The sequence below is a fragment of the Artibeus jamaicensis genome, unplaced genomic scaffold (genome assembly GCF_021234435.1).
Source record: "Artibeus jamaicensis isolate MK-2021 breed Jamaican fruit bat unplaced genomic scaffold, CSHL_Jam_final contig_464, whole genome shotgun sequence".
Classification (NCBI taxonomy): domain Eukaryota; kingdom Metazoa; phylum Chordata; class Mammalia; order Chiroptera; family Phyllostomidae; genus Artibeus; species Artibeus jamaicensis.
The window spans coordinates 1,644,507-1,671,079 of NW_026521842.1; the positions used below are offsets into that span (position 1 = coordinate 1,644,507).

The 26,573-nt window shown below is 43.4% G+C and overlaps 1 protein-coding gene across 2 annotated transcripts in view; it reads right to left on the reverse strand.

Annotated features, from left to right (window-relative positions):
* Window positions 1–26,573, reverse strand: part of ACSF3 (acyl-CoA synthetase family member 3) — an 87,919-nt gene that overhangs the window by 44,394 nt on the left and 16,952 nt on the right. For both annotated transcript variants that reach the window (XM_037142321.2, XM_037142322.2), the window contains 3 exons: window positions 17,531–17,685; window positions 13,951–14,099; window positions 7,516–7,628 (listed from right to left, as the gene is read on the reverse strand). In XM_037142321.2, coding sequence (XP_036998216.2) covers window positions 7,516–7,628; window positions 13,951–14,099; window positions 17,531–17,685 — 417 coding nt within the window. The remainder of the gene's footprint in view (window positions 1–7,515; window positions 7,629–13,950; window positions 14,100–17,530; window positions 17,686–26,573) is intronic.

A 26,573-nucleotide genomic window follows, 5' to 3' on the forward strand; every position in this document is an offset into this window, starting at 1 on the left:
GGTTGTACCAGTCTGCAATCCCACCAACAGTGAATTAAGGACCCCTTTTCCCCACACCCTCTCCAACATTTGTTGTTTGTTGCTTTGTTTATGATAGCCATCCTGACTGGTGTAAAGTGGTATCTCATTGTGGTTTTAATTTGCATCTCTCTGATGGCTAACGATATTGAGCATCTCTTCATGTGTCTCTGGATATTCTGTATGTCCTCCTTGGAGAAGTGTTTGTTCAAGTCCTTTTCCCATTTTTTAATTGGGTTCGATGTCTTCCTAGAGTGGAGTCATGTAAGTTCTTTGTATATTTTGGATATTAAACCTTTGTCTGAGGTATCATTGGCCAATATGTTTTCCCATACAGTTGGTTGTCTTGCTAATTTAATACTGTTTTCTTTAGCCAAGCAGAAGCTTTTTATTTTGATGAGATCCCATTTGTTTATTCTTTCCTTTACATTCCTTGCTCTAGGGGACATATCAGTAAAAATGTTGCTGCGTGGCATATCTGAGATTTTCTTGCCAATGTTCTCCTCTAGGACTTTAATGGTGTCACGGCTTATATTTAAGTCTTTTATCCATCTTGAATTTATTTTGGTATATGGTGTAAGTTGGTGCTCAAGTTTCATTTTTTTGCACGTAGCTGTCCAGTTCTCCCAGCACCATTTGTTGAAGAGGCTATCTTTACTCCATTTTATGTTACTGCCCCCTTTGTCAAATATTAATTGACCGTAGAGAGTTGGTTTGATTTCTGGGCTCTCTGTTCTGTTCCATTGGTCTATGTCCCTGTTTTTATGCCAGTACCAGGCTGTTTTGATTACAGTGGCCTTGCAATATAGTTTGATATCAGGTATTGTGATCCCTCCTACTTTGTTCTTCTTTCTCAAAAGTGCAGCTGCTATTCGGGGTCATTTATGGTTCCATATAGATTTTTGAAGTGTTTGTTCTATGTCTGTGAAATATGCCATTGGTACTTTAATAGGGATTGCATTGAATCTGTATATTGCTTTGGGTAGTATGGACATTTTGATGATGTTAATTCTTCCAATCCATGAACAAGGTATATGTTTCCATTTGTTTGTGTCTTCCTTGATTTTTTTCTTCAGGGCTATGTAGTTTTCTGCATACAGGTCTTTTACCTCCTTGGTTAGGTTTATTCCCAGATATTTTATTTTTGTTTTTGCTATATCGAATGGGATTTTTTCCTTGATTTCTGCTTCTGCTGATTCATTATTGGTATACAAAAATGCCTTTGATTTCTGGATATTGACTTTGTATCCTGCTGTTTTGCCAAATTCATTAATTAGTTCGAGCAGTTTTTGGGTAGAGTCTATAGGATTTTCCATGTACACTATCATGTCATCTGCAAATAGTGACAGTTTTGCTTCCTCCTTTCCTATTTGGATGCCTTTTATTTCTTTTTCTTGCCTGATTGCTGTGGCTAAAACTTCCAATACTATATTGAATAGAAGTGGTGAAAGTGGACATCCTTGTCTTGTTCCTGATCTTAGTGGAAAAGCTTTTAGTTTTTGCCCATTGAGTATGATGTTGGCTGTAGGTCTCTCATATATGGCCTTTATTATATTGAGGAATGCTCCCTCTATTCCCACTTTGCTGAGTGTTTTTATCATAAATGGGTGTTGTACCTTATCAAAAGGTTTTTCTGCGTCTATTGATATGATCATGTGGTTTTTGTCTTTGCTTTTGTTTATGTGATGTATTACATTTACTGATTTGCGAATATTGAACCATCCTTGCATCCCTGGGATGAATCCCACTTGGTCATGGTGTATGATCTTTTTGATATATTATTGGATGCGATTTGTCAATATTTTGTTGAGGATTTTAGCGTCTATGTTCATCAGTGATATTGGCCTGAAGTTTTCTTTCTTTGTTGTGTCTCTATCTGGTTTTGGAATTAAGATGATGCTGGCTTCATAAAAAGAATTTGGGAATTTTCCATCCTTCTGGATTTTCTGGAATAGTCTGTGGAGAATAGGGGTTAGCTCTTCCTTAAATGCTTTGTAGAATTCTCCTGTGAAACCATCTGGTCCAGGGCTTTTGTGTGATGGGAGTTTTTTTAATTACTGCTTCAATTTCTTCTGCTGTTATTGGTGTATTTAGATTTTCTGCTTCTTTTTCATTGAGTTTTGGAAGATTGTATTTTTCTAGAAATGTGTCCATTTCCCATAGGTTTTCAAATTTCTTGGCATGCAGTTCTTCATAGTAATTTCTTACAATCCTTTCTATTTCTGTGGTATCAGTTGTAATCTTTCCTCTTTCGTTTCTGATTGTATTTGTGTCTTCTCTCTTCTTTTCTTGATGAGCCTACTTAAAGGCTTGTCTATTTTGTTTATCTTCTCAAAGAACCAACTCCTGGATTCATTGATCCTTAGAATTGTGCTTTTAGTTTCTATGTCATTTAATTCTGCTCTAGTCTTGGTTATTTCCTTCCTTCTGCTTGCTCTGGGCAGTCTTTGTTGTTGTTCCTCAAGTTCTTGCAGGTGTAGGGTTAGGGTGTTTGTTTGAAATGTTTCTATCTTCTTTAGGTAGGCCTGTATTGCTATAAACTTCCCTGTCAGGACTGCCTTCGCTGTGTCCCATAAGTTTTGGGTTGTTGCGAGATCATTTTCATTTGTTTCCAGAAATGTTTTGATTTCTTTCCTAATTTCATTCTTGACCCATTCGTTGTTTAATAGCATACCATTCAGTCTCCCTGATTTGGGGTGCTTTGGGTTTTTTCCTTTGGGGTTGGTTTCCAATTTCAGTCCCTTGTGGTCAGAGAAGATGCTTGGTATGATTTCAATTTTCTTGAATTTTTTGAGGCTCGCTTTGTGTCCTATCATATGGTCTATCTTTGAAAATGTTCCATGCGCATTTGAAAAGAATGTGTATTTAGCTTCTTTGGAATGAAGGGCTCTATATATATCAGTTAAGTCCATTTCATCTAGGGTGTTATTTAATGCCGCAATATCTTTGTTGATATTTTGTCTGGAAGGTCTGTCCATTTTTGATAGTGGGGTATTAAAATCCCATACTATAATTGTGTTGCTGTCAATATCTTTCTTGAAGTCCTCTAAGATTTTCTTGATATATTTGGGTGCCCCTATGTTTGGTGCATATATGTTTACAATGTTAATGTCTTCTTGGTGGATTCTTCCCTTGAGTATAATGAAGTGACCTTCTGGGTCTCTCTTTATGGCCCTTTTTTTGAAGTCTATTTTGTCTGATATGAGAAGTGCTACCCCAGCTTCTTTTTCTTGTCTATTTGCTTGGAAAACTTGTTTCCAGCCTTTCACTTTTAGTCTGTGATGGTCTTTTGTCCTGAGGTGGGTCTCTTGTAGGCAGCATATGTGTGGGTCATGCTTTCTTATCCATTGAGCTATTCTGTGTCTTTTGATTGGAGCATTTAATCCATTTACGTTTAAGGTTAGTATTGATAGGTACTTATTCATTGCCATTTTTGTACCTGTGTTCCTCTCTGTCTGTCTCTTTTCCTTCCTTCCCTTAAAGCAGTCCTTTTAGTATTTCTTGTAGAGCTGGTTTGGTGGAGGCATATTCTTTTAGACTTCTTTTGTCTTGGAAGCTCTTTATTTGGCTTTCTATCTTGATTGAGAGCCTTGCTTGGTAAAGAAGCCTTGGTTGTAGGCCTCTGGTTCTCATTACTTGGAATATTTCTTGCCATTCTCTTCTTGCTTGGAGTGTTTCCATTGAGAAGTCAGTAGCTAACCTTATTGGGGCTCCCTTGTATGTTATTTCTTTTTTCTCCCTTGCTGCCTTTAAGATTCTCTCTTTGTCTTGGAATTTTGCCATTTTGACAATGATGTGTCTTGAAGTGGGCCTCCTTGGGTTCCTCTTGATTGGGACTCTCTGTGATTCCTTGATTTGTGTGACTTTTTCTCTCATCAAATTAGGGAAATTTTCTCTCATTACTCTTTCAAATACATTTTCTATCCCTTGTTCTTCTTCTTCTCCTTCTGGTATTCCTATTATTCGGATATTATTACGTTTCATATTGTCTTGCATTTCTCTTAATCCCTCTTCATTCTGTCTGAGCCTCTTTTCATTTTCTTGCTTTCTGTGAGATGCTTTCTATCTTGTCATCCAACTCACTAATCCTATCCTCCGCCTCATCTATCCTACTTTTGAAACTTTCTACTGTGTTCTTCAATTCGGAAATTGTATTCTTCATTTCCTCTTGTCCCTTGCTGATATTTTCTATTTCCTTTTTCATGTTGATGTAGTCTGCAGAGAGATCATTGTAGTTCCTCTGTAGTTTTTGATAGCTCATTGTGAGCTCTTTAAACTTCGTAATAACCAGTGCTTTGAATTCAGTATCTGATAGTTGATTAGCCTCTATTTCATCTAATATTCTTTCTTAAGTTTCTGCTTTTTCTTTCATTTGGGGATTGCTTCTTTGTCTTCCCATTGTTTGAGACTCTTCTTGGTAGTCTCAGCTTCTAAAATTGATCTGTTCTGACACCCTGGGTTTATGGTGTGAACTTCTGTGGTATGATACCTGTGAAGTTCAGTGGTGTAGACTCCTTCAAGTATCTTGATGTTCTCCGTCTCTACCTACTCTCACGCTGGTCCTCGTGCTGGTCCCCGCTGGTCCCCGTGCTGGTCGCCTACCACTGCTGAGTGTCCGGCTCCAGTAGCCGACTCCTCCATCCCCCAGGCCCGTTACTACGGCAGTGGCACAGGGGCCAAGAATGTCCCAGCTCCCGTAGCTGGCTCTCCAGCGCCCAGGCCCATCTCTATGGCGGCGGCACAGGGGCCTCCAGTGTCCCAGCTCCTGTAACTGACTCTTCTGTTGCCCAGGCCTGTAGCTATGGCAGCGGCACAGGGGCCGAGAATGTCTCGGCTCCGGTACCTGACTCCTCTGGCACCCAGGACCGTCACAGGGGCTTGGAGTGTCTGGCTCCCGCACCCGACTCCCTGGCTCCCAGGCCTGTTGCTATGGCGGCGGCACAGGGGCTGCGTGTGTCCCAGCTCCCGTAGCTGGCTCTGCCACTGTCTGGTGTTTCAGCGTCGGTCACAATCTCTGGTCTTTTGATTTCATAAATGCTGGGTAACCAATGGTTTATTGTGCTGTTTCTCTATAGATCTGCCAGGATTTTCACCCATGAGTACAGGAGCTAGAATCTGCTCCGTCCTACTCCGTCGCCATCTTCCCAGCATCCTCCTATCTTTAAATTTTGGCACTATAATAATGATGATGTGTCTTAGTGTTGCCCTCTTTGGGTCATTGTTTGGGACTCTCTGTGCTTCCTGGACTTGTATGTCTATACCCTTCACCAAATTAGGAAAGTTTTCTTTCACTATTTTTTTAAACAAGTTTTCAATTTCTTGCTCTTTCTCTTTCCCTTCTGGCATCCCAGAGGCACCTTATATTATCCTTGTTTTTGTAAATTCTTTTTTCTTCTTGTTGTTCTGGTTGAACACTTATTTCTTCTTTATGTTCGATTTGTTGATTTGAATTCTGGCTTCATCCACTCCAGTGCTGGTTCCCTGTAGGTTTTTCTTTATTTCACATAGTGTAACCTTTACTTCTTCCTGAGTCTTTTTTATGTTGCTGTTATACTCAATGAGTTCTTTAGGCATCCTGATCACCAGTCTTTTGAACTCTGCATTTGATAGGCTGGTTATCTCCATTTTGTTTAGTTCTTTTTCTAGAGTTTTGTGCTGTTCTTTGATTTGGGCCATATTTCTTTGTCTCCTCAATTTGGCAGCCTCCCTGTGTTTGTTTCTGTGTAGTAGGTAGAGCTGCTTTGACTCCCTGTCTTAGTAATGTGGCCTATTATAGAAAAAGCACCTGTAAGTGTATGGGGTGAGGCAACCCACTTCACTGCTTTGTGGCTCTGTGTAGAGGAGGGCTCGGAGAGGGGACAATGCCACTGCCTGTCTTCTGAAGGTTTGCTTGGCACTTGCCCTGTGCGACTGACACCCTTACAGCTGTTGCCCTGGTGCTGAATCCCAGAGGGGGTGGGTCTGCATATGTTTTAAGTCCACGTGGGGAATTTAAGCAGAGTCTCCTAAAAATCTGGCAGTTTCTTCTGCTGCCCCAACACCCACTGGTTTTTACAGCCAGAAGTTATGGGGATTTATCTTCTTGGTGCTGGAACCCCGGGCTGTGTGGTCTGGCCTGGCCTGGGATCACTCACTCCCAAGGTATCCTTCCTGATTTTTATCCACCACACCTGTATGTGGGACTGCCTGTTCCACTGCCACCACTTTTCTGCACTATGCTGCATCTCTGTGCCTCTCCACCCATCTCTGTGTCTCTGTCCTTCCTACCCATCTGGATGGATGTAGCTTCTTTAAATCCTTGGTTGTTGAACTTCCATACAGCTTGATTTTCTGATGGTTTTGAGTGTTATTTGTTGTGAGGTCTAGCTGTAATTCATTCTGTGGTTGTGTGAGGATGCAAAGCGTGTCTGCTTATGCCTCCCCTCCATCTTGACTAGAAGTCCAGAATACCTACTTTTTGGTGACATTCTGAAAATATTCATTTAAAGTTACATTTAAAAGCATCCAAGTTTGTATTTGCTTTGGTAGCACATATACTAAAAGCATCCAAGTTTTACCATTTGCTGGCATGAAAACATTCAACAACAATCTCATCAACTCTCCCATTTTAGATGTGGAAACTGGGGCCCACAGAGCATGGCCTGTTCCCAGCCCTTGCTGGCACAGGTGAGGTGTAGAGCTGGGACACTGACCAGCCCAAATGTGCTCATGAAGAAAAAAAAGCTAGAAAAAGGACCCACTACTGTCATCTTTTGAAACCTCTGAGTAACAGAAATCAATCACATGTGACATTTAGTATGGATCTCAGCAGTAGAAAAGATCATTCTTTTTAAATCAAAATTCCATTTCCCACTAATTCCTAAACTTTTCTGTGACTCCCTTCACTTATGACCAGCACATCTGTAGCTATTAAAATCTTCACTGAATAAGACAATAAACAGTGTTCCTTTTTTCTTCACCCTTGTGAATTTTAGAATAGTGCAGAAACTAAGAGAGCTATGAGTGATTTCAGTAGAAGTGGGTAACTATAATTCACAATGTTCTGTGAATCTTCCCAAAGAGCCTTAGCAAGTATGCTGGAGTGGCCACACCTTCCCTGAAGTTTGTGTACACTCTGAGTGGATGCTAGGGTCCTCCCAGCACAGAATCTTTAACTAGATTCCACCTATAATGACTTCTGTTTTAACTTGGGCCATTCTTATTCAGTGCTGTCGTGACCCACCTCACAGTAACCTCTGTGTCCAGGGAGCCCGGGGAGAAGCCAGGCAGAGCACTGGATGCTGGGGCACAGCTGGGCTCTGTTTGCCTTCTTACAATGTCCACACGGTGAGCAGTGCCTGGAAACACCAGTGGGCACCTTTGGTAAACAACAGCCAGCATCTCCATCATCCAGCAGGGCCATCCCTGCACAGTGGCGACCCTTGACCTCTGTGCAGCCTGCTGAGAGGTCATGACCATGCAATACTCATGTGCCACCAGTGAAAAACAGTGACTTACCTTGGTGTCCTTCTCATTTCCTTCCACATGGAGGATGTAGGGGTAGCCCTCCTTCTGTGGGTTTTCTGAGACAATTCGCACCTCAACACCTGGTAGTGGAGTCCCCACAGAACCTGCAAGGAGAGGGGAAATATGAGAGAAAGAAAATGTGGTCAGAGGGATCCAGAAGGAGAGGGCTGAACATCCTAGGCACTTGGATCCTCCCTGAACATCACTCACAGAGGAGAGAAGACCTGAGAGCATGGGGCCCCACTCAGTGCAGTGGGTGCCCACTCTGCCACAGCAGCAGCCAGGGCTCGCAGCTGCCAACAGTATGTGAGGTAAGGCTCCAAATGTCCCAGAGAACCTTCAAGTCATCGTAGAAAGGCCTTCCAGCACCCAGGTGGGATGCTGGGATGGCTTCCACTTGTAGTCCAGCACTTGGCTGAGCAGTAAGGGCACTGAAGTGCATCTGCCCAGAAAAGGTCCTAAGAAGCACTGATGCTGAAAGCTGGGTGATGAGCAAAAATTCTCACAGCAGGGGGATAATATTGCTGGCATTCTGGTTCATGTATTGGGCACCCATGGTTTTTTCGGTGTCCTCATTCAACTTGAAGGCCCCAGCATGATGGGCTAGCTTATAAACAAACTTTAAACCTACAAAGGTGAGGCAGGTGGTTTGGATGTAATTTTTTTATAGCCACTGTAATAAATGACTAAGGCATGGCAGAGGTGCCAAGACTAAACTCCTAGGGTCTAAGAGAATTCACCTCAAGGGTTCAGGGCCTTTATTATAACATCTGGGATCAATGAGGATTTGTCATGGGATAAATATCCCTGGAAGCCAGGTCAGCAAACTTTCTGCGATTTGCTTAGTGTCCTGGGTCCAAACTCTTCACAACGTTTGTTACATCAGTCTTGTTTGCCAAAACAGCACTGGCCTGTCCTCCCTGGCTCAAAGTCCTGGGGCGGGCCTGGGCCCTATCACTCTGGTGAGCTCTCCAGGTCTTGGAGGCCTCATTCTTCTACTTCAGTCAGAAATCTGTGGCATGTCCTGGCTGGAAGCAGACAGACCAACATCCTCCCATCTTTTTTTTTTTTTTTTTTTTGCTTCCAAAGATTTTCCAAATTTAAGTGAAATCCATGTAAGATATATTGATCATTATAAAGTGGCAATTCAATGGCACTGAGCACACTCACAGTGTTGTGCAATCACCATCACCATCTCGCTCCAGAACTTCTCATCACCCCAGAAAAAGCCTGTGCCCATGAGCAGCCACTCCCCAACCCCACTCCAGCCCCATCCCAGTAACCACTAATCTGCTTTCTGTCTCTATGGATTTGCTTGCTCTGGACATTTCATATAAAAGGAACCATATGACATGCGTCCTCCTGTCTCTTCTTGGTGGTACATACTGCTAAAGTCAGTGGCCACACAGGCATCAGGGCACTCAAGACTCAAGAGAGCCTGGAAGCAGAGGCATTTCATCTCCAGTGAGGAGATAAGACTGGGGACTAGAGACAAGGAAGAGCTTGTGAATGTGGAGGTGGATGAAAAGCCCAGCCCCCCTGACCTCACAAGCTATGCTTCTGCTCATGGCTCAGCCTGACCCTGGGGTACAGTCAAGGCCAGCTTCCATTCTGCACACTTGAAATTAGGTTTCCAGTTGACCTCAAGGTCATTACCTTTTATAGATTAAATAATCCCTTTCTTTGTTGATGTCCCCTTTCAGTGACAAGCTTAACTCCTGTCATTTATACTGCTCCTCCCTAGACCTCATGGTCTGATGAGGACTGACAGACATGCTGGCAGAGCGACCAGCCAGGGCCACAGCCCTGACAGCTTGGACATCTGGGCCGGGTCTCCAGATGCTCCCAATTGCTCATTTTTTATGGTCAAAAACATGGCTGACCTTGGGTTTAGCCCTTAGTGACTAGAGTGTGGTCGTAATTTATGATAAGTGCATGTGTGTACAAGCCACAGAACAAAGGGTTCGAGAAAGAAATTGGGCAGATAATTGGGCAGAAGAGAAAGGCTATGTGTGAGAGGCAGGGCTGAGGCCACTCGGGTGGGCATTTGGACAGGCCACCCCGACCCAATGCTCCCGGCACCACCATAGGCCCTGTGGAGCTGACAATACTCTCAAAATCTGTATCAGTAAAGATGTTTCTTGATGCTTGAACAAGGGTGATACAGTGCTGAGCAGGGTGATTAGCCTGAATAATAAGAAAACATCAACTACTAGAAACTGATTGATTACCCTCTGAGACTGGTCAGATATGATTTCTTCAAGTACCTGCCAGAGCTAAAGAGTTCCATAAGCATACCGTAAGTAATCAGGCAGAATGTGATTATTTCATCAGGAGGCACTTCATCAACTTAAGTACAGAATCTAAAGCAGGACCAACCATCTCACTCAGAAATAAAAGCCTGCTCCTTGTTCCCTTCCTTCTGAGGAGCCCATCTTAGCAGCACTGTGATGTGTGCTCAGGTTGGACTGAGCACTCTCAGATGCTACTGCCTGCTCAAGCAGGAGCCCTTGAGCTCACCTCCCCAGAAAGGAAGCAGAGAGGTGTGTGGAGAGGGTGTCTTCCTGGGTCTGCCCAGGAGGCCTCAGTGCAAGGGAGGCATGTGGCCACCCCATGCCATGCCTAACCACCTATAGTAGCCACTGGGGGCTTATGTGGAGAAAGGTAAGGGCTCAGTCCCACAAGACTGCCCCCCACCTTAAGTGGGTCACTTCAGGGACTGCCAGTCACAAGTGGTGTTACCCACAGCTCCTGTCCAACTTGACTACAAATTGGAGGTTCCCAGATCCTCTTCCCAGGGTTCAATATTTTGCTAGAGTCGCTCATAGAACCTGGGAAAACAGTTAACTTACTAAAAGACCAGTTCGTTATAAAAGATGCAACCTCTGTGTGTTCAGATGGAAGAGATGCCTAGAGCACATATGGGGGAAGGGGCTTTGGGTTTCCATGCTTTCCATGTGCACCACCCTCCCAGCACCTCCTTGTGTTCATTAGATTAAATCACTGACCACTGGCGATCAGCTCAACCTCAGCACCTTGCTCCTCCTAGGTGGTCAGGGTGGGACTGAATTCCAACCTCCAGTCACCTGGTTAGTTCCCCTGGCAATGAGCCCCGACCCTTAGGAGTTTTCCAAAAGTACTATTAACATAAACTCAGGTGTCGTTGAAAGAGGCTTGTTATAAATAAAAGACATTTATGTCCTAAGAAATTTAAGGGTTTTAGGCTCTGTGCCAGGAATGGAAATAGAGACCAAATATTATAGAGTTCTTATCAGAAGAGGGACCTACGGCTTTCCTCCTCAAATGCAAAAAAGGGCCAGCCTCCCCACCTACCACCTTCTACCTGCCACTTTTTAATCCACACATTTCTCCTTTGAATATGTTTTTTGAAGCAAGAAACTGCCTTTCACTACACACTTTTCCTGTTCCTCTCTGCTCTGTTCAGTAAGGCTTTCTCTCCCCCTCAAAGCGAAAGTTACAAACTGTTAATATCTACAGTGAAAGTGCTGACAGAATCTTAATTACCCATGGCATCACAAACACAACAGCAGAGTTAAGCTCTCACAGCAGAGACAATGACTTGAGTTTCACAGCCCTGTTGATAAGTGAAAGTGAGGTCCACACAGAGAAGAGACTGAAGGCAGGGGTGGGACAGCCCTGGAGCTCCGGAAACATCACACCCCACCTCTGAGCAAGCACTGGCACCACAGGGTCAGCCAGGCAGTGGCCACCGTTCTAGCTTCAGTGCCCCTCTTAGCACCACACAGACAGTGCTGTCCTCCACACGTCCATCTGGGCAGCAGTGCTGGCCAGTCACTGGCATGTCATTCTTCCATCTCTCTTTAAAAACAGTTGTCTGCTGTTCCTAGATAACTCTCTAATTGGCCTGCAGCTCAGTCCAGCATCTGGGGCGAGAGGCTGCTCTGCAGCTGGTCCCGAGAGAATGGAAACAGGCTGATAACGTCCAGGAGCTCCTGTCAACGTGCCATGGAGCCCCACTGAAGGAGCTATTAGCGCCTCTGATCTCAACCTCCAATTAGAACATCATTAGGCCCAGCAGCACTTAGTTATGAATTATTCATCTTCCTTCATGATAACCGCATGGGACATAGGGAATGAACAATTGGATCCGACCCAGAGCTTAACACATGGCAAACATTCACCCTTGTGCAGCATGTCCCTACTTGGAGGCTAACCTTGCCCTCCTATGCCCCCCCACCAGATTTTGAGCACCTTTAAATAAATCCTGGTAGTCATTTAGATGGAGCAATGTTCAGAGGCTGTGAAGGCAGCAGAAACGAAAGGCCCCCCAGAAATGAACCCCATACTGGGAGGTGTGGGAAAGCCAAGAGAGGTGGCACAGCTGTGTCCCAAGTATGACAGGGACACAGGCCAGGGCTCCAACACAAGTTCACGGCCTCCAGCTAGAATGAGCCCTAGCCCAGGAGTTGCAGTGCACAGAGAAGACCTAAAAGGGCTCCAAGAAAATGTCCTCCACTGGATTTCTTCAGAAATGATGCTCAGAGATGATATTTTAGGGATTTTCACGTAGCAGTCTTGAATTTAAGGTTGAGGGTTACCTTATTTATTTTTTTGCAAATCAAGAAACCAGCATTAGACTTAGCAGTTAGAGGTTTGTTTTATTAGACAAGAAAACAATCACAGATATTTGATTCCAGTGTAGAGAAGAGAGACTACAGTCAGTCCCTGCTCTGATGTCCCACACACTGTCTTTTGTGACCCAAGTAAGAGCTGTAGCCATAATTTGATTCAGAAACTTCTGCCCAGCAAACCTTGGGTTTCAGACCTCTTCAGAGGGAACTGGAGGCCAAGTCAGTGGGGGACCCTCTTGGTGTGCCTACGTCTAGAGCAGCTGCTTTCCTGGTCCCTCTGCCACCTGAGGGTGAGCCTCCAGCTGGGCCTCTGGACCGCCAATCTACACTTTTACACCTGTCTGCACAGTCCCTGAGTCTCCTTCCCACAAATGGTCTCCCTTTGCTTGCTCTCTCCTCTCCCGGCTCCCAGTCTTGGCTTCTTGGCCTTGTGTTTGCTCTTGTAGTTAAAGCCCAGGAGGTTTCCTGCCCATTTTTTTGCCCCCTCTCTCTTCCTTCAAACTGGGCTGTCTGCTGTGCCACTATGCTCTAACAAAGTGAGTGTCCCTGTCTAATGGTGTGAATGTCCACCTGCTCACATACCCACTCCATGGCCTTGGGTAGGTTACCTGATTTCTCAAAGCCTCAGTCCCCTAATCTATCAGTGGGTAACGTCATCCCTGTATCAGGGGCTGTTCTGGAGACAGTTTGGCAGCTTCTTATAAAGTGGACCCAGCAATCCCACCCCAAGGTGTTTACCCATGAGAAATAAAGACAGATGCTCACCCAAAAGCCTGAATCCCCACATCTACAACAGCTTTGCTGGTCACTGTCCAGAACTAGACATAACCCAATGGCTTTCAGCTGGTGAACAGGTTAATAAACAGTGACTTGTCCACACAATGAGTCCTACATGGCAATAGAGAGGAGTGTGTGATGACACAGATGTGTCATAGACACATCCTGCTTGGTGTGAAAAGCCAGACCCAAACAGCCACGTCCTGAAGGGTTTAGTCATACGACATTCTAGAAAGAGCACAATTATAGGAGGTGAAAACAGGAAAGTGCCTTCCTGGCCCTGGGGTGGGGAGGTGCTGACCACACAAAAAGGGAGAGTTTTCGAGGTGATGGAAGCCTTCTGAGTCTCAAGTGAGATGGCAGCTTCATGACTGCTCAGAGAGTGGGGCATGAGGGATGAATTTCACTGAGTGTATGAGACAAATGGATGTCCTAATGTCATTATAGATGCAGGGTTGTTCTACTTTTACATCTAATGAGATACCAGTGTGTGCGGTACACACTGGAGGTGACCTCTCCTGAGAACAGAGGACCAAGAACAGAACAGAGTATGCTCCCATCTCAGGCCTCAGGCTCTGTCTGAAGATCCCCTGTTAAGGACCCAGGATGTAGAGATCTACTTAAATGAAGGTCAGAGTGGGACACCTTAGAGAAGGCTGGACAAGAATCTCTGCCTAAAGTAGTGTGTCCTCTAGATGTGCACAGGTCACTAAGAGGTGGTGGATTCTCTCACCCCTTCCCCATATACCTGCCACGTCTTGTGCTGCAACTGGCCTTGTGTGGCTCAGGGCACCTGGACAGGAGGCTCCTACCAGCAGCCAACTCGGTCTGGACATAAGCAGTGCCCCACTCTGGGAGGTACTCTGATGAGCACATGGGTTCTGGCAGTTCACAGTCTTCCCACCTGTCCCCCAGGTAACCTGGAAAAGACCCTAGTATAAGGAACACCTTTCTGTCCTCCCCCTAACTGGCCACTTGGGAGAAAGTGAGGGCTATGGCCACCTGGCCAGCGACCCCAAGAAGGCACTGTGTGTACCTGGCAAGCGAGCTTCTGTGGTCAGGGGGTTGGATAGAGCCATGCCAATCTCTGTCATCCCGTACCTCTCCAGTAGAGTGTGGCCTGTGATCTTCTTCCACCTCTCTAGTACAGGCAGGGGCAGGGCGGCGGATCCTGAAACCATCAACCTACCCGGCAAACCAGAGGCAAACTTAGTTTCTGAGATAACACCAATCTTCAGTCCAATAAACATCATTATTTAAAAATTCATGATTAAAAAAAAATCACAGTTGGGGGCTAACAATTAACTTTGTTCTTTGAAAAGAACTTGTTGGATATACTTTGGAATGTAAATAGATCTTCAAAAGGAATGGGTAATCAAGGTAAAAGAAAAAAATACTTTTAGGTTCTTTGGTGGCACTCTTTGCAAACAATATGCTGTTCACAAACAATCCTAAATAACAGTAATAATAAGATGATTCCTACAGAATTTAGACTATGGGTAAAATGCTGCCAGGTCTGAGAGGTAAGAGCGGCAGATGAGAGGAAACAGTCCACAGTTGAGGGATGCACGCAGAGGTCCTTCACACTGTCTTGTGCTAACAGGCTGATGGAGGCAACAATGACATTACTCTAACATCTGTGAGCTCCTAAATACTCTGGTATACAGCATGTTACTTAAGCATTATGTGCAGAAAGAAGCTTTTGGCTCTAGTTCGAACTAGAGGAGAAACAACTGCTGTGTTTCCTTAGAAGGACTCACCCCACCACAAGCTGAAACAGGGGAGGTCTTGGGATCTCTGTTGACCGGAAACCCCCCTGATTGCTTCTCTTTCTCTGATATCTCTCCTGCCCTGGGTTCTGTAGGGTTGGGTGGAACATGCTCCTAATCCTGCTTTTGCACTGGTGGCTGAACACTGGACATCTCCATCAACAGCTGCCCAACCCCACAGTGCTAGGGAGAGGGTGAGCCATCAGGTGATGCATAGCAGGTAACACCAGACAAGAGCTGTAGTTCCACCAAAATGTTCTTACAGAAGAAGAGCAAAAAAATGGTGGGAGGAAAATCATAACAATATCAAATATTTGTCTTGCATAATCCAGAATGCTCTTAGGGGAACAAATGTGCCCCTCCCTGTGTTTTTTTTAATATACTTTATTGATTATGCCATTACAGTTGTTCTATTTTCCCCCTTCATTCCCCTTCACCCTGCACACCCCCTCCCCCACCATTCCTTCCCTTTGGTTTATGACCATGTGTCTCAAGTTCTTTAGATTCTATATTTCCCCCACTATTCTTTCCCTTCCCCCTATTTTCTACCTATCGTCTATGCTACTTATTTTCTGTACCTTCTCCCCCCTCCACTCCCCTGTTGCTAACCCTCCATGTGATCTTCATTTCTATGGTCCTGCTCCTGATCTAGCTGTCCTCTTAGTTTGCTTTTGTTTTAGGTGTGGTTGTTAATAACTGTGAGTTTGCTGTCCTTTCACTGTTCATATTTTTTTATCTTCTTTTTCTTAGATAAGTCCCTTTAACATTTCATAGAATAAGGGCTTGGTGATGATGAACTCCTTGAGCTTGACCTTATCTGAGAAGTGCTTCATCTGCCCTTCCATTCTAAATGAAAGCTTTGCTGGATAGAGCAATCTTGGTTGTAGATCTTTGGATTTCATGACTTGGAATACTTTTTTCCAGCCCCTTCTTGCCTATAAGGTGTCTTGAGAAATCAGCTGACAGTCTGATGGGAACTCCTTTGTAGGTGACTGTCCCCTTATCTCTTGCTGCTTCTAGGATTCTCTCCTTCATTTTAGTCTTGGCTAATGTAATGATGATGTGCCTTGGTGTGTTCCTTCTTGGGTCCAACTTCTTTGGGACTCTCTGAGCTTCCTGGACTTCCTGGAAGTCTATTTCCTTTGCCAGATTGGGGAAGTTCTCCTTCATTATTTGTTCAAATAAGTTTTCCACTCGTGGCTGTTCCTCTTTCCCTTCTGGTACCCCTATAATTCAAATGTTGGAACGTTTAAAGATGTCCTGGAGGTTCCTAAGCCTCTCCTCATTTTTTTTGAATTCTTGTTTCTTCATCCTTTTCTGTTTGGTCATTTTTTTCTTCCTTCTGGTCTGCTCCCTTGATTTGAGTCCCAGTTTCCTTTCCATTACTATTGGTTTCTTGTGTATTTCCCTTCATTTCAATTAGTTTGGCCTTCATATGTTCCTCTAATTTGTGACTAAAATCAACCAGTTCTGTGAGCATCCTGATCACCAGTGTTTTGAACTGTGCATCTGATAGTCTGGCTATTTCTTTGTCGCTTAGAGTTATGGGCTCTGGGACTTTGAGTTCTTTTTGAGCCATAATGTTTTGCTCTGTTACGTATGAGGAACAGAGCCTTAGTTGTTCACCAGGGCGGGGCCACCCAGGTCGCTGTTTTTTGACTCTGTATGTGGGGTTGGGGTCAGTGAGGGACAATGGCGGTTCCCTCTGCTGCTTCCTGCCGCTGGGGCCAGTGCAGTCCGTCTCACTGCTTGCTCCTTCGCCGGTTTATCTCTGTGGGAATGTGTGACTGCGGTCAGTCATCAGTGGGTCCACCCGCTGCTACTCCACACCTGGGATCAGCCTATGGCTGCCAGCACGCCTGTGTTGCGCCCCGGGTTGGTCCAATGGATCTTTCCTGCCTGACCCCACTCTGCTGCTGCCTCTGCCCCTCTTACCGGTCTGGCTGAAGGGTTCGTTGTTGTCAGACTTCCATATAGTTCAATTTTCTGTGGTTTGGCTGCATTTTTGTTGCTAAAACTTTGTGGTTTTTAAGCGTGGTTGTGCAAGAAGGCACAATGTTTCCACCTACGCCTCCATCTTGGCGGAAGTCCTCCCTGTGTTCTTAAGGATGAGGAATCAGATTCGGGCGGGGCTCAGAGGTCACAGAAACACACATATAAACACATTGGAATTTTAAATTCACATCTGTCTAGCAGCTCACTCACTGCAGTGTTAAAAAGTTGTGCTTGCCACAGACATAGCTTGCCATGTCTCTCTGGCGACATATGTCTACTGGGCCTGTGGAAACTCAACAAGATACCCACTGTGGTGTGCACTTGAAGTGGGCCACACTTCAGTATAACAGGGAGAGGAGCCTGCCATGACTACAGGTCCATACTTCACGCCACTGAGGACCCAAAAGATGCAGTGCACCACTGTTAGGAGGGGTGTGATGAGGCCCCCGGCCGGGAGGGCTCCAAGAGCCACAGAGTGGTAGACGGAAATGATATAGCAGAAGTTGCAGGGGTATGTAAATGTGGGGTCAGAAGGGATGGGAGCAAGATGGTCAGTTCACTGACCTGACCCTCATCTTTCAAACTCTGCCACAAAACAGACAGACAGAGGAAGACAGAAAGAATACAGATAGAGATATACATGCAGGTAGATCTATGGAACAATAGGATAGAGATACCAATATAGAATACACACAGATATCTAGAGAACATAGATATAAATATGTAAATGTATATTTTAAAGGAAATGGAAAGCACTGGTTCCTACAACTAGCAGAACCAATTTATTAGAAATAAGTTATATTTGCTGATCTTTTAGACTTTCTGGGTGAGAAATGAATTGTTTTCATTTACCTGATCTTTTCTTCACAAACTGCACGCACAAAATCCTGGACGTGAGGCTGGGTAAAATGCTTGTCATAATAATCCATCAACTTGGTGTATATTGTAGGCACTGCCATAAACACATTAATCCGTGGAGTCTCAGAACTTAAGAACTTTTCCCAAACCTAAAGAAAAAAAAGGAAGTACACAGTGAAAAGATTAGAAAACACATACACACGTATGGATGCCTCCAGTTCCAGGAACAGTGCTCTTAACGAAGGCCTCTCCTTTTCTGAAGCATTAAAGGGTCTCTAAGCAGCTTCTACCTAAAAGGGCATCTCACTTTTACAGGGTGATAATGTTTCTGGCCATTCCCACAGAAATCACCATGTGCTGAGGACACTCATGTCTAGCTTTCAGAGTGATCTGTGAGGAGAGATGGCCAAGAGAGAAGTGCAGAGAGAGATAAGGTCCAGCCTCGGATTTGCCATCAGGGGATATTGTGGCACCTCAGACCCCTCCAAGTGGCCACTGGGAGCCTGAGAGTCAGCACAGCACCTGGCACAGACAGGCACGTGACAGATGTTGAAAGCATGACATCTGTTTATTGGATAAGTCAAGTGAATTTTGCATTTTAATCTGTAACAAATATTTGTTTTAATATAAAGATGCTTCAAGTTTCTTACCAGGTGAAGTGCTGTGTGTTACCCCTAATCTTCAAGAAAAGCCGGCATGCTATGCTCATTCTACAGTTCTCCCCATGCAGATCCATGTGAGCTGATGGAGAGCAGAGAGCTTAAGAGGCTGGGAGGGAGCCCAGTACACTGAATGCAGACAGAGCTTGTCCCTAAGGCATGAGACTTGGGATAAATGGAAACTAATGCTGCAGTCCAGCCCCGACCCATGCCGGTTCCTAACTGGAGGGCAGTAATTTCCTCAGCTGCTAGACAGAGGAAAGGGACAATTCTCTGGGAAAAAAAATAATACTTAAAAAAAAAGATTTTATTTATTTAGACAGAGGGGAAGGGAGGGAGAACGAGAGGGAGAGAAACATCAATGTGTGATTGCCTCTTGCGCACCCAAAGGACCTGGATCCCCCTACTGGGGACCTGGCCCACAACCCAGGTATGTGCCCTAGGCCAGGAATCTAACCAGCAGCACTTTGATTTGCAGGCCAGTGCTCAATCCACTGAGCCACAGCAGCCAGGGCAAAATCATATTCTTTTAAAGACAATGACTGGCATCCTTCCATGCCCAAATTACAAAGCATGTAAGGAAACATAAAAATATTACCCATGATTAGAGGTAAATAGAAGAAGACCTTTCAGAAGATCCTGATGTTGGAATGATCTGACAAGGAATTTAAAATAATTATAATAAATAGGCTAAGGAATTTAGAAGGGAAAATGAACAAAATAAGAGATAATCAAGGATTTCACCACAGAAGTGGAAGTGCAAAACAGAACCTTTACTGAAATACTGAAAAATATAGTATCTGAAATTAAGAATTCACTGGATAGACTTAACAGACTAGCTGCAGCAGAAAAAAAGATAAAAGAAGTGAAACATGCCCTGGTCAGTGTGGTTCAGTGGGTTGGAACATTGTTCTATTCACCAAAAGGTTGTGAGTTTGATTCCCAGTCACATACCTAGGTTGTGGGTTCGATATCCAGTTGAGGCATATATGGGAGGCAACCGATTGATGTCTCTCTCTCACATCTGTATTTCTACCCCCCCCACTTCCTCTCTCTCTAAAATCAATAAACATGGCCTTCGGTGAGGATTCAAAAAAATAGAGAAGTATAACACTAGTCAATGAAAACAGGAGTCTAAACTGAAGAATAGACAAAAAAGAAAAGAAAAAAGAATAGAGTGTGAACCATGTGTGGGACAACATGAAACAATGTAACATACTATAACTATAGTCCTAGAGGAGGAGAAGAAGGAAGAGCTAAATAAACGGAGAGATACTCCGTGTCTATGGAATGAAAGACTCAATATTGTTAAAGTGGCAATTCTCCCTAAACTGAGCTAGACTTTCAAGGCATTCCTCCCCAAAGGCCCAGCAAGCTGCTTTGGAGAAACTGACAAGCTGACTCTACGATTTACACAGAACACAGAACGGCAAAGGACCCAGAGAAGTTAAAACAAATGTGGAAAGGAAGAACAAGGGTGGAGGACTCATACTTCCCACTCCAAAACTTACTCTAAAGCAACAATGATCAATGCGGCGTGATGCTAAAGTATGGCTGGGCACAAAGATCAATAGAATAGACAAAAATTAACCAATACATTGATGGCCAATTGATTTTTCACGAAGGAGCCAAGTCACTTCAATGGGAGAAAGAATAATCTTTTCAACTAACTGCCGAGATTACTGAAATCCACAGGCAAAAAGATGAATTTTAGACCCGTACCTCCCTGTACACAAAAATTAACTCAAAGTGGATCACAGATCTAAATGTATGAGCTAAAAACTGTAAAACTTCTAGGAAAAAACAGAGAAAACTCTCATAACCTTTGGTTAGGCAAGGTTTTCTTAGACATGATACCAAAACCATGGTCTATGAAACTTAAAAATTGATAAAATAGTTTTCATTAAATTTAAAAACATAGGTTTCAAGATACCACTAAGAAAATAAAAGGACAAACCAGACAAGGAGAAAATACTTGCAAACCATATATCTAATGAAGGACTTGTGTCCAGAATCGGTAAAGAACCCTTACAACTCACGATAACCAGACAAATAACCAGCCCTGGCCAGTGTGACTCATTTGGTTGGGGTGTTTCCCCATGACCCAAGGGTTGTGGGTTCGAGTCCCAGTCAGGGCACATATCTAGGTTTCGGGTTCGAACCCTGGTCTGGGCGTGTGCAATCCCTGATCTGAGCACATATGGAAGGCAACCAATCAATGTTTCTCTCTCACATCAATGTTTTTCTCTCTACCTTCCCCTCTCTAAAAGCAATGAAAAAATATGCCCTTAGGTGAGAATAAATAAATAAATAAGTGGGCCAAAGATCTGAATAGACAGTTCACCAAATAAGATCTATGGATCTAAATAAGCCCATGAGAAAATGCTCGACATCATTACTCATTGGTGAAATGCAAATTAAAACCACAACGAGGTACTTTATATCCACTATAATAATAATTTTAAAAAATAAGTGTTGGTGAGGATGTGGAGAAAATGCACTGTTCATATACTGCTAGCGAGAATGTGAACAATTTTGCAGCATTTTGGGAAACAGTTTGGCAGTTTCTTAAAACATTAAACTTTACTATGCAGTCCAGTAATTCTATTCCCACACATCCATGTATGGCACACAAAAACATGTCCACACAAGGATTCGTATGCAAGTGTTCACAGCAGCAATATTTTTAATAAACAAAGCCCAGACGCGATCCAAATGCCCATCGAGTGGTGCACGGGTGAACACAATGTGGGGCAGCTATACATGAGACGCTCCCCGGGAGCAGGACAGACTCTGATACACATGGAATAATATTGGTGAAACTCGAATTTGTTTTACAGAGTGAAAGAAGCCAGACACGAAAGACTACGTAGTATAGGATTCCATTTATGTGCAAGGTCCAGAAGAGGAAAATCTATAGAGACCGAAGGTGCCAGTGGCTGTCAGGGGCTGGGTGTGGGACAGGAATTGAGGTAATGGTTGCATAACTCTTTACATCATTCACAATTGGTGAATTCTATGGTGTGTGAATTACATCTGGAAAACTACATCTTCCAAAAAGGAAAAATGCAACAAGCATATTTTCAGTGAAACAAGCTGGGAGAATCTGTCATCAGTAGAGCTGCACTGTAAGAACCAGCAAAAGAAGTTCTTTCTGCTGAAGGAAAACGACCCGAGAGGAAGCACAGACCCAAGAGGACAAGTGAAGGGCACCAGGGAAAGAAGTACGTGGGTTATTTTTTAAAAAAATTAAAGGACTCATGACTGTTTAAAGCAATAATAATGGCAATATATCATGAAGCTAAAGGAAGGAAATAATAAATAAATTAATGGACTAGAAAGCACAGGTACATTAGGGAAAAAGTCAACAAAGTTGGCTCTTTGAAAAGATTTAAAAAATTGATAAACCTCTAAAACAAGAATGATTAAGAAAAGAATGAAAACATAACCTATAATATCAGGCACTTAAAGGAGACATCACTATAAATCCTAGAGGTATTAAAAAGGTGAGAGAAATTATGAACTACTATATGTAAATAAATTTGACAATTTTGACAAAATAAACAATTTCCTTTAAAAACAGAAACTAATCATAAGTGACACAAGAAACTAAGAATAAAATAATAGAAGTATTATATCTATTAAAGAAACTGACTCCTTAATATAAAACCTTCCTGGGAAAGTCCAGTCTAGATGTCTTCAAGGGTGAATTCTACCACACACATGTGGGAAGAGTAGTTTCGGCTTTACACAGACACCCCCAGAGACAGACGAGAGGAGCACACCAAACTCCTTTCAGAAGGGAGCATGACCCTGTACAGAAGCCTAGCAAGGACACCACAAGAAGACTACAGACCCACGTTCCTCATAAACACAGATGCAAAGCCTGTAAAATATATTAGCAAGTCAAGCCTAGCAATCTATAAAAAGAGTAATACAGCATAACAAAGGTTTATTGAAGGATCACAAGGTCAGGAAATTAGAAACTGTAAAAACTTAAACCAGTGTGACTAACCACATCAACAGAATAAAGGGGAAAATAAATAAAGAATAAATAAATAAAGGGGGAAAGCTATATGAGTATCACCACAGATAAGAAAAACGATTTAATACTATTCAATAGTATTAAATAGTATTGTGGTGTGGTTAGCTATTCAACCACACCACAATAAAAACACTAACACTCAGTATCTACAAATACCACAGCTAACATCAGACATCACAGTAAAGCACACTGCTTCCCCCAAGACTGAGAGGTCAATGATGCCCACCATTACCACTCTCCAGTTAGATCTACCAAAATTAAAACTTCTCTTTATCAAAAGACTTTTCAAAAAGTGAAACAACAAGCCAGAGAGTGTGGGAAAGATTCTCAAAACCTATTTCTCACGTTTTCTTTTTTTCATCCAGAATATATAAAGAACACCTACAGATTAATAATAAAAGGAAACACAACCCAATGACTATATGGATAAAAGACCTGAAGAGGCATTTCATATAAAATCTTTGAATGACCAATAACTATACATAAAGTGCTCAACATCATCAGTCATCAGAAAAATGCAAATTTTAATGACAACGAGGCAGCATTACACACCCAGTAGGATGACTGAAGTTTCAAGTCTGACACTGGCAAAGGTGTGGAGCACTGACGCTCTCACACTGCTGCCAGGGCACAGGATGCACCACCACCCTGCAAAGGGTTCAGTGGTTTCTCACAGAGTTACACACACAACTCTGTGACCCAGTGATTCTACCCCTGGGTATTTACCCAAAAGAAATGAAAACAAACATCTGCAAAAAGGCTTATATGAGAATGTTCCTAGTAGCTCTATTCATAAAGCCAAAAATGTAAACAACTCAAATGTCCATCAACAGGAGAATGGATGAACAACAGCGGGAACCTGATGATAAAAAGGAACTAGCTAGAGCCCTGGCTGGTGTAGCTCAGTGGATTGAGCGCGGGCCTGCGAACCAGACAATCGCGGTTCGATTCCCCATCAGGGCACATCCTGGGTTGCAGACCAGTTCCCTGCAGGCCAGTTCCCAGCAGGGGACACACAAAAGGCAACCATACATTGATGTTTCTCTCCCTCTCTTCTTCCCTTCCCCTCTAAAGATAAATAAATAAAATATTAAAAAAAAAAGGAACTAGCTGCCAATACACACAGCATGGGTAAATCTCAAAAATATGCTCAGCGTAAGAAGTGAGACAGAGTACAAACACTATATTTCTATTATATATTTATGTGAAGATCAAGAGCAGGTAAACTAACTTACAGCAATAAAAATCAGAAGAGGTGGCCCTGGCTAGTGTAGCTCAGTGGATTGAGCTCCAGACTGCAAACCAAAGGGTCACCGGTTCGATTCTCAGTCAGGGCACATGCCTGAGTTGTGGGTCAGGTCCCCCTAGTTGGTGTGTGAGAGACAACTGATCAATGTATCTTTCGTACATCAATGTTTCTCTTTATCTCCCTCTCTTTCTCCCTCCCTTCCCCATCTCTCTAAAAATAAATAAATAAAATCTTTAAAAACAAAAACCAGAAGAGGAGGCTTCCTCTAGTAGAAGGAGTACTGGAAGGAGTCGTGAGAGAACTTCTGGGGTGTGGGAATGTTTTATATCCCAACTTGGGTGTGTATTAGACAGATGTATTCATTGTAACATGCTAACACACACACACCTTGATCTGTGCATCTCACTGTATGTGCACTATGCCTCAATAAAAGGAAATGAAAACACACCAACCTGAGTGTCTAAGACTGACAAAACTACCTGTGGGTAGGATGTGATACCTGGAGTACTCCCTCTGCTCGTGGGAGTATAAACCATGCAGCTTCTTCAAAGAATCCTTTGGCTGTTCAACTAAAACTAAATATACACCCAGCCAACTGGTATCTAGCACAGCAGGCATAGGTCCAAGACAAATGTCCAAAGAAAGATCTCTGAGAGTGTTTACAGCAGCTTTGTTCATAACATCTCCAAATTGGAAACAATCCAATGTCCTTCAACAGCTGAATGGATAAACTGTGGCCTTTCATACAGCACAGCAATATCAAAGAGAACAAATTATGACTGATGTAATATGAGAAAAAAAACCCTTAAAATAGTATGATGAACTAAAAAGCACAGAGGAGTGCACACTATTGAGTCCATTTGTAGGGGACCGGTTTGTCTTGGCCTGGCAAATGTGACTCAGCTCTGTATGGAAAACCTACAGATGCGAGGTGGTGGGCAGGAGCCAGACCTTCAAACCAAGTTTTCCCGTGGGAATCAGGCCTAGAAAATGCATACAGACCGTTATGGCTTGCTCTTGCTAAAACTCCATCACCCTGGTCTGAAACAACAAATGTGTATTGTCTATCTTCAAGGTAATATCCGAAGCCTGTATGAGTTCTCCCAAGGACAGAGCTAATGAGCTCATCGTCATTCCCCTTTGCATGTTATTTTTATTTCTTTGATTGTACCTAGAATGTAGACAATAATATTCTATGTGATAGATAATAAATCTTTCTATGACGTAAGACCCCAGGAAAACAATAAAAGCCTGTCTAGGCAAGGGTTGGGGCGCTCCTCCCTTGAGGGAGTGGCCAAGGCACCCATAGGCACTCTCCCCTTGAGAGAGTAGTCGTGCCTGTTCCCTTCTTTACACAGGATTGTTGTCACCTGTGCACTGATTCTCATCGTCAACCACAACAGGCGGACTCTGCTGGACAGAGTCTGCGACACCATTTATATGGAGAACATGGGAAAGTAACCCATGGGGACAGAAGCAGACTAGTGTTACCTCTGCACGTGCGGAGGTGAGGAGTGCTGATGAGGAAGAGCCTGAGAGAGCATTCTGGGATGATGTGCATATTCTCTATCTCTATGAGGGTGGTGATTGCTACCCAGATGTATACATAGATGTAAATGCATCAGGTGTGTATGTAATTCACATACATTTACTCATGTAAATCACACCTCAATTAAAATAAAAGAAGCCATGACAACAGTCCCCCTGTTACAAACCCCAGAGAATTGATGGCTCTAGGTACTAGGCATCGGTCAGTGCTGATATCACAGCACAAGAGATGATGAGGCAAATGTGTCCCTGCTGCAGGAACACAAATACCACCTCACAAAACAAAATGAAACAAACCCCCCAAATCTTATCATGCCTTCAGATCAAACCCAATTTTCAGAAAATGCATGTGAAGTAACACCACAGGGATGCACCCCACAGAACCAGACTGGGAATTCTGCAGGACACATGGCTTGATTTCTTAGACAAACAAGAAAATGCATGGAAAAGACCAGGGGGAAACCTGCATGTGAAGCAACAGTAGCATCATCTATCAACCAGGCTCACAGCAGGAATTATTTAGATCTAATTCTAACAAACTGAAAAAACGAGGGTCATTGATGGGGTTAGTGTTGATGGTCAGAAGTGACATTGTGGGATTCCTGCACATTACCCCATCACAGTCAGCTCTCAGAAAAAAGTGTTCCTACCTTAGAGATGCTAAAATGATATGCTGTCTGGGATTTGTTTGAAAATGACCGCCACCTAGGAAAAGATGTTTCTAGATGAAACAAGAACAGCTCTGAATTAATCGTTGTTGAAGCTGGGCAATGGCAAATGGGTATTAATTTCTCTTGTAGATGTCTGAAACATCACATAATTAAAAAGTTTTAAGACTGCAATTAAAAGAGGGGTTAGATTGGGTTATGCCTCCAAGGGTCCTTAAAACTCATATTCTATAATTCTTTACAGGCAAAGAAGTGAGCTTATATTATTCATGAGAAAAATATTAACAAGTCATGTTAAAGCAATTCACATGTAGAACGACTGAGGGAACTCACTTATGTTAGCACCACCCCCATTCATCCAATGCTGAGGAGCTAGGAAATTGAAAAGTAGAGATTTTTTTTTTAATGTGGTCATGGAGTACCCTTTCTTACAATCACACTTCTTCCTATGCAGAGTAGAAAGGCCATAAAACCTAATGGCTCAGAATCACTGCACATGAAGCAGCAGTCTAGCAGTGAGAGAGTGCTGGAAATCCAGGCCTTAGCAAAGTCACTGATAGGCTGCCTGCCCTAGGTGCAGCTATGACCTTGACAGAGCCCTTTAACTTCTCTATTCTCACAACATGGTATTAATTTGGACTAAATCCCTCAGGTCCCTTGCAAGCTCTGAAATGCAGATTTACTGGAAAATCTGTGTGGCATCCTATTGTACTTCTCAATGGCTTACAAAGAAATGCAGGTTGCGCCACCTGTCCCTGGGAAAGGTGAGGGTCCCGGGAGGTGCACGGCCAGATGGACACACCAGACACCACTCAGGCTTCCTGAGAGGTCAATATCCTGATCTAGTTGGGGAGGAGCATCCTCAGGG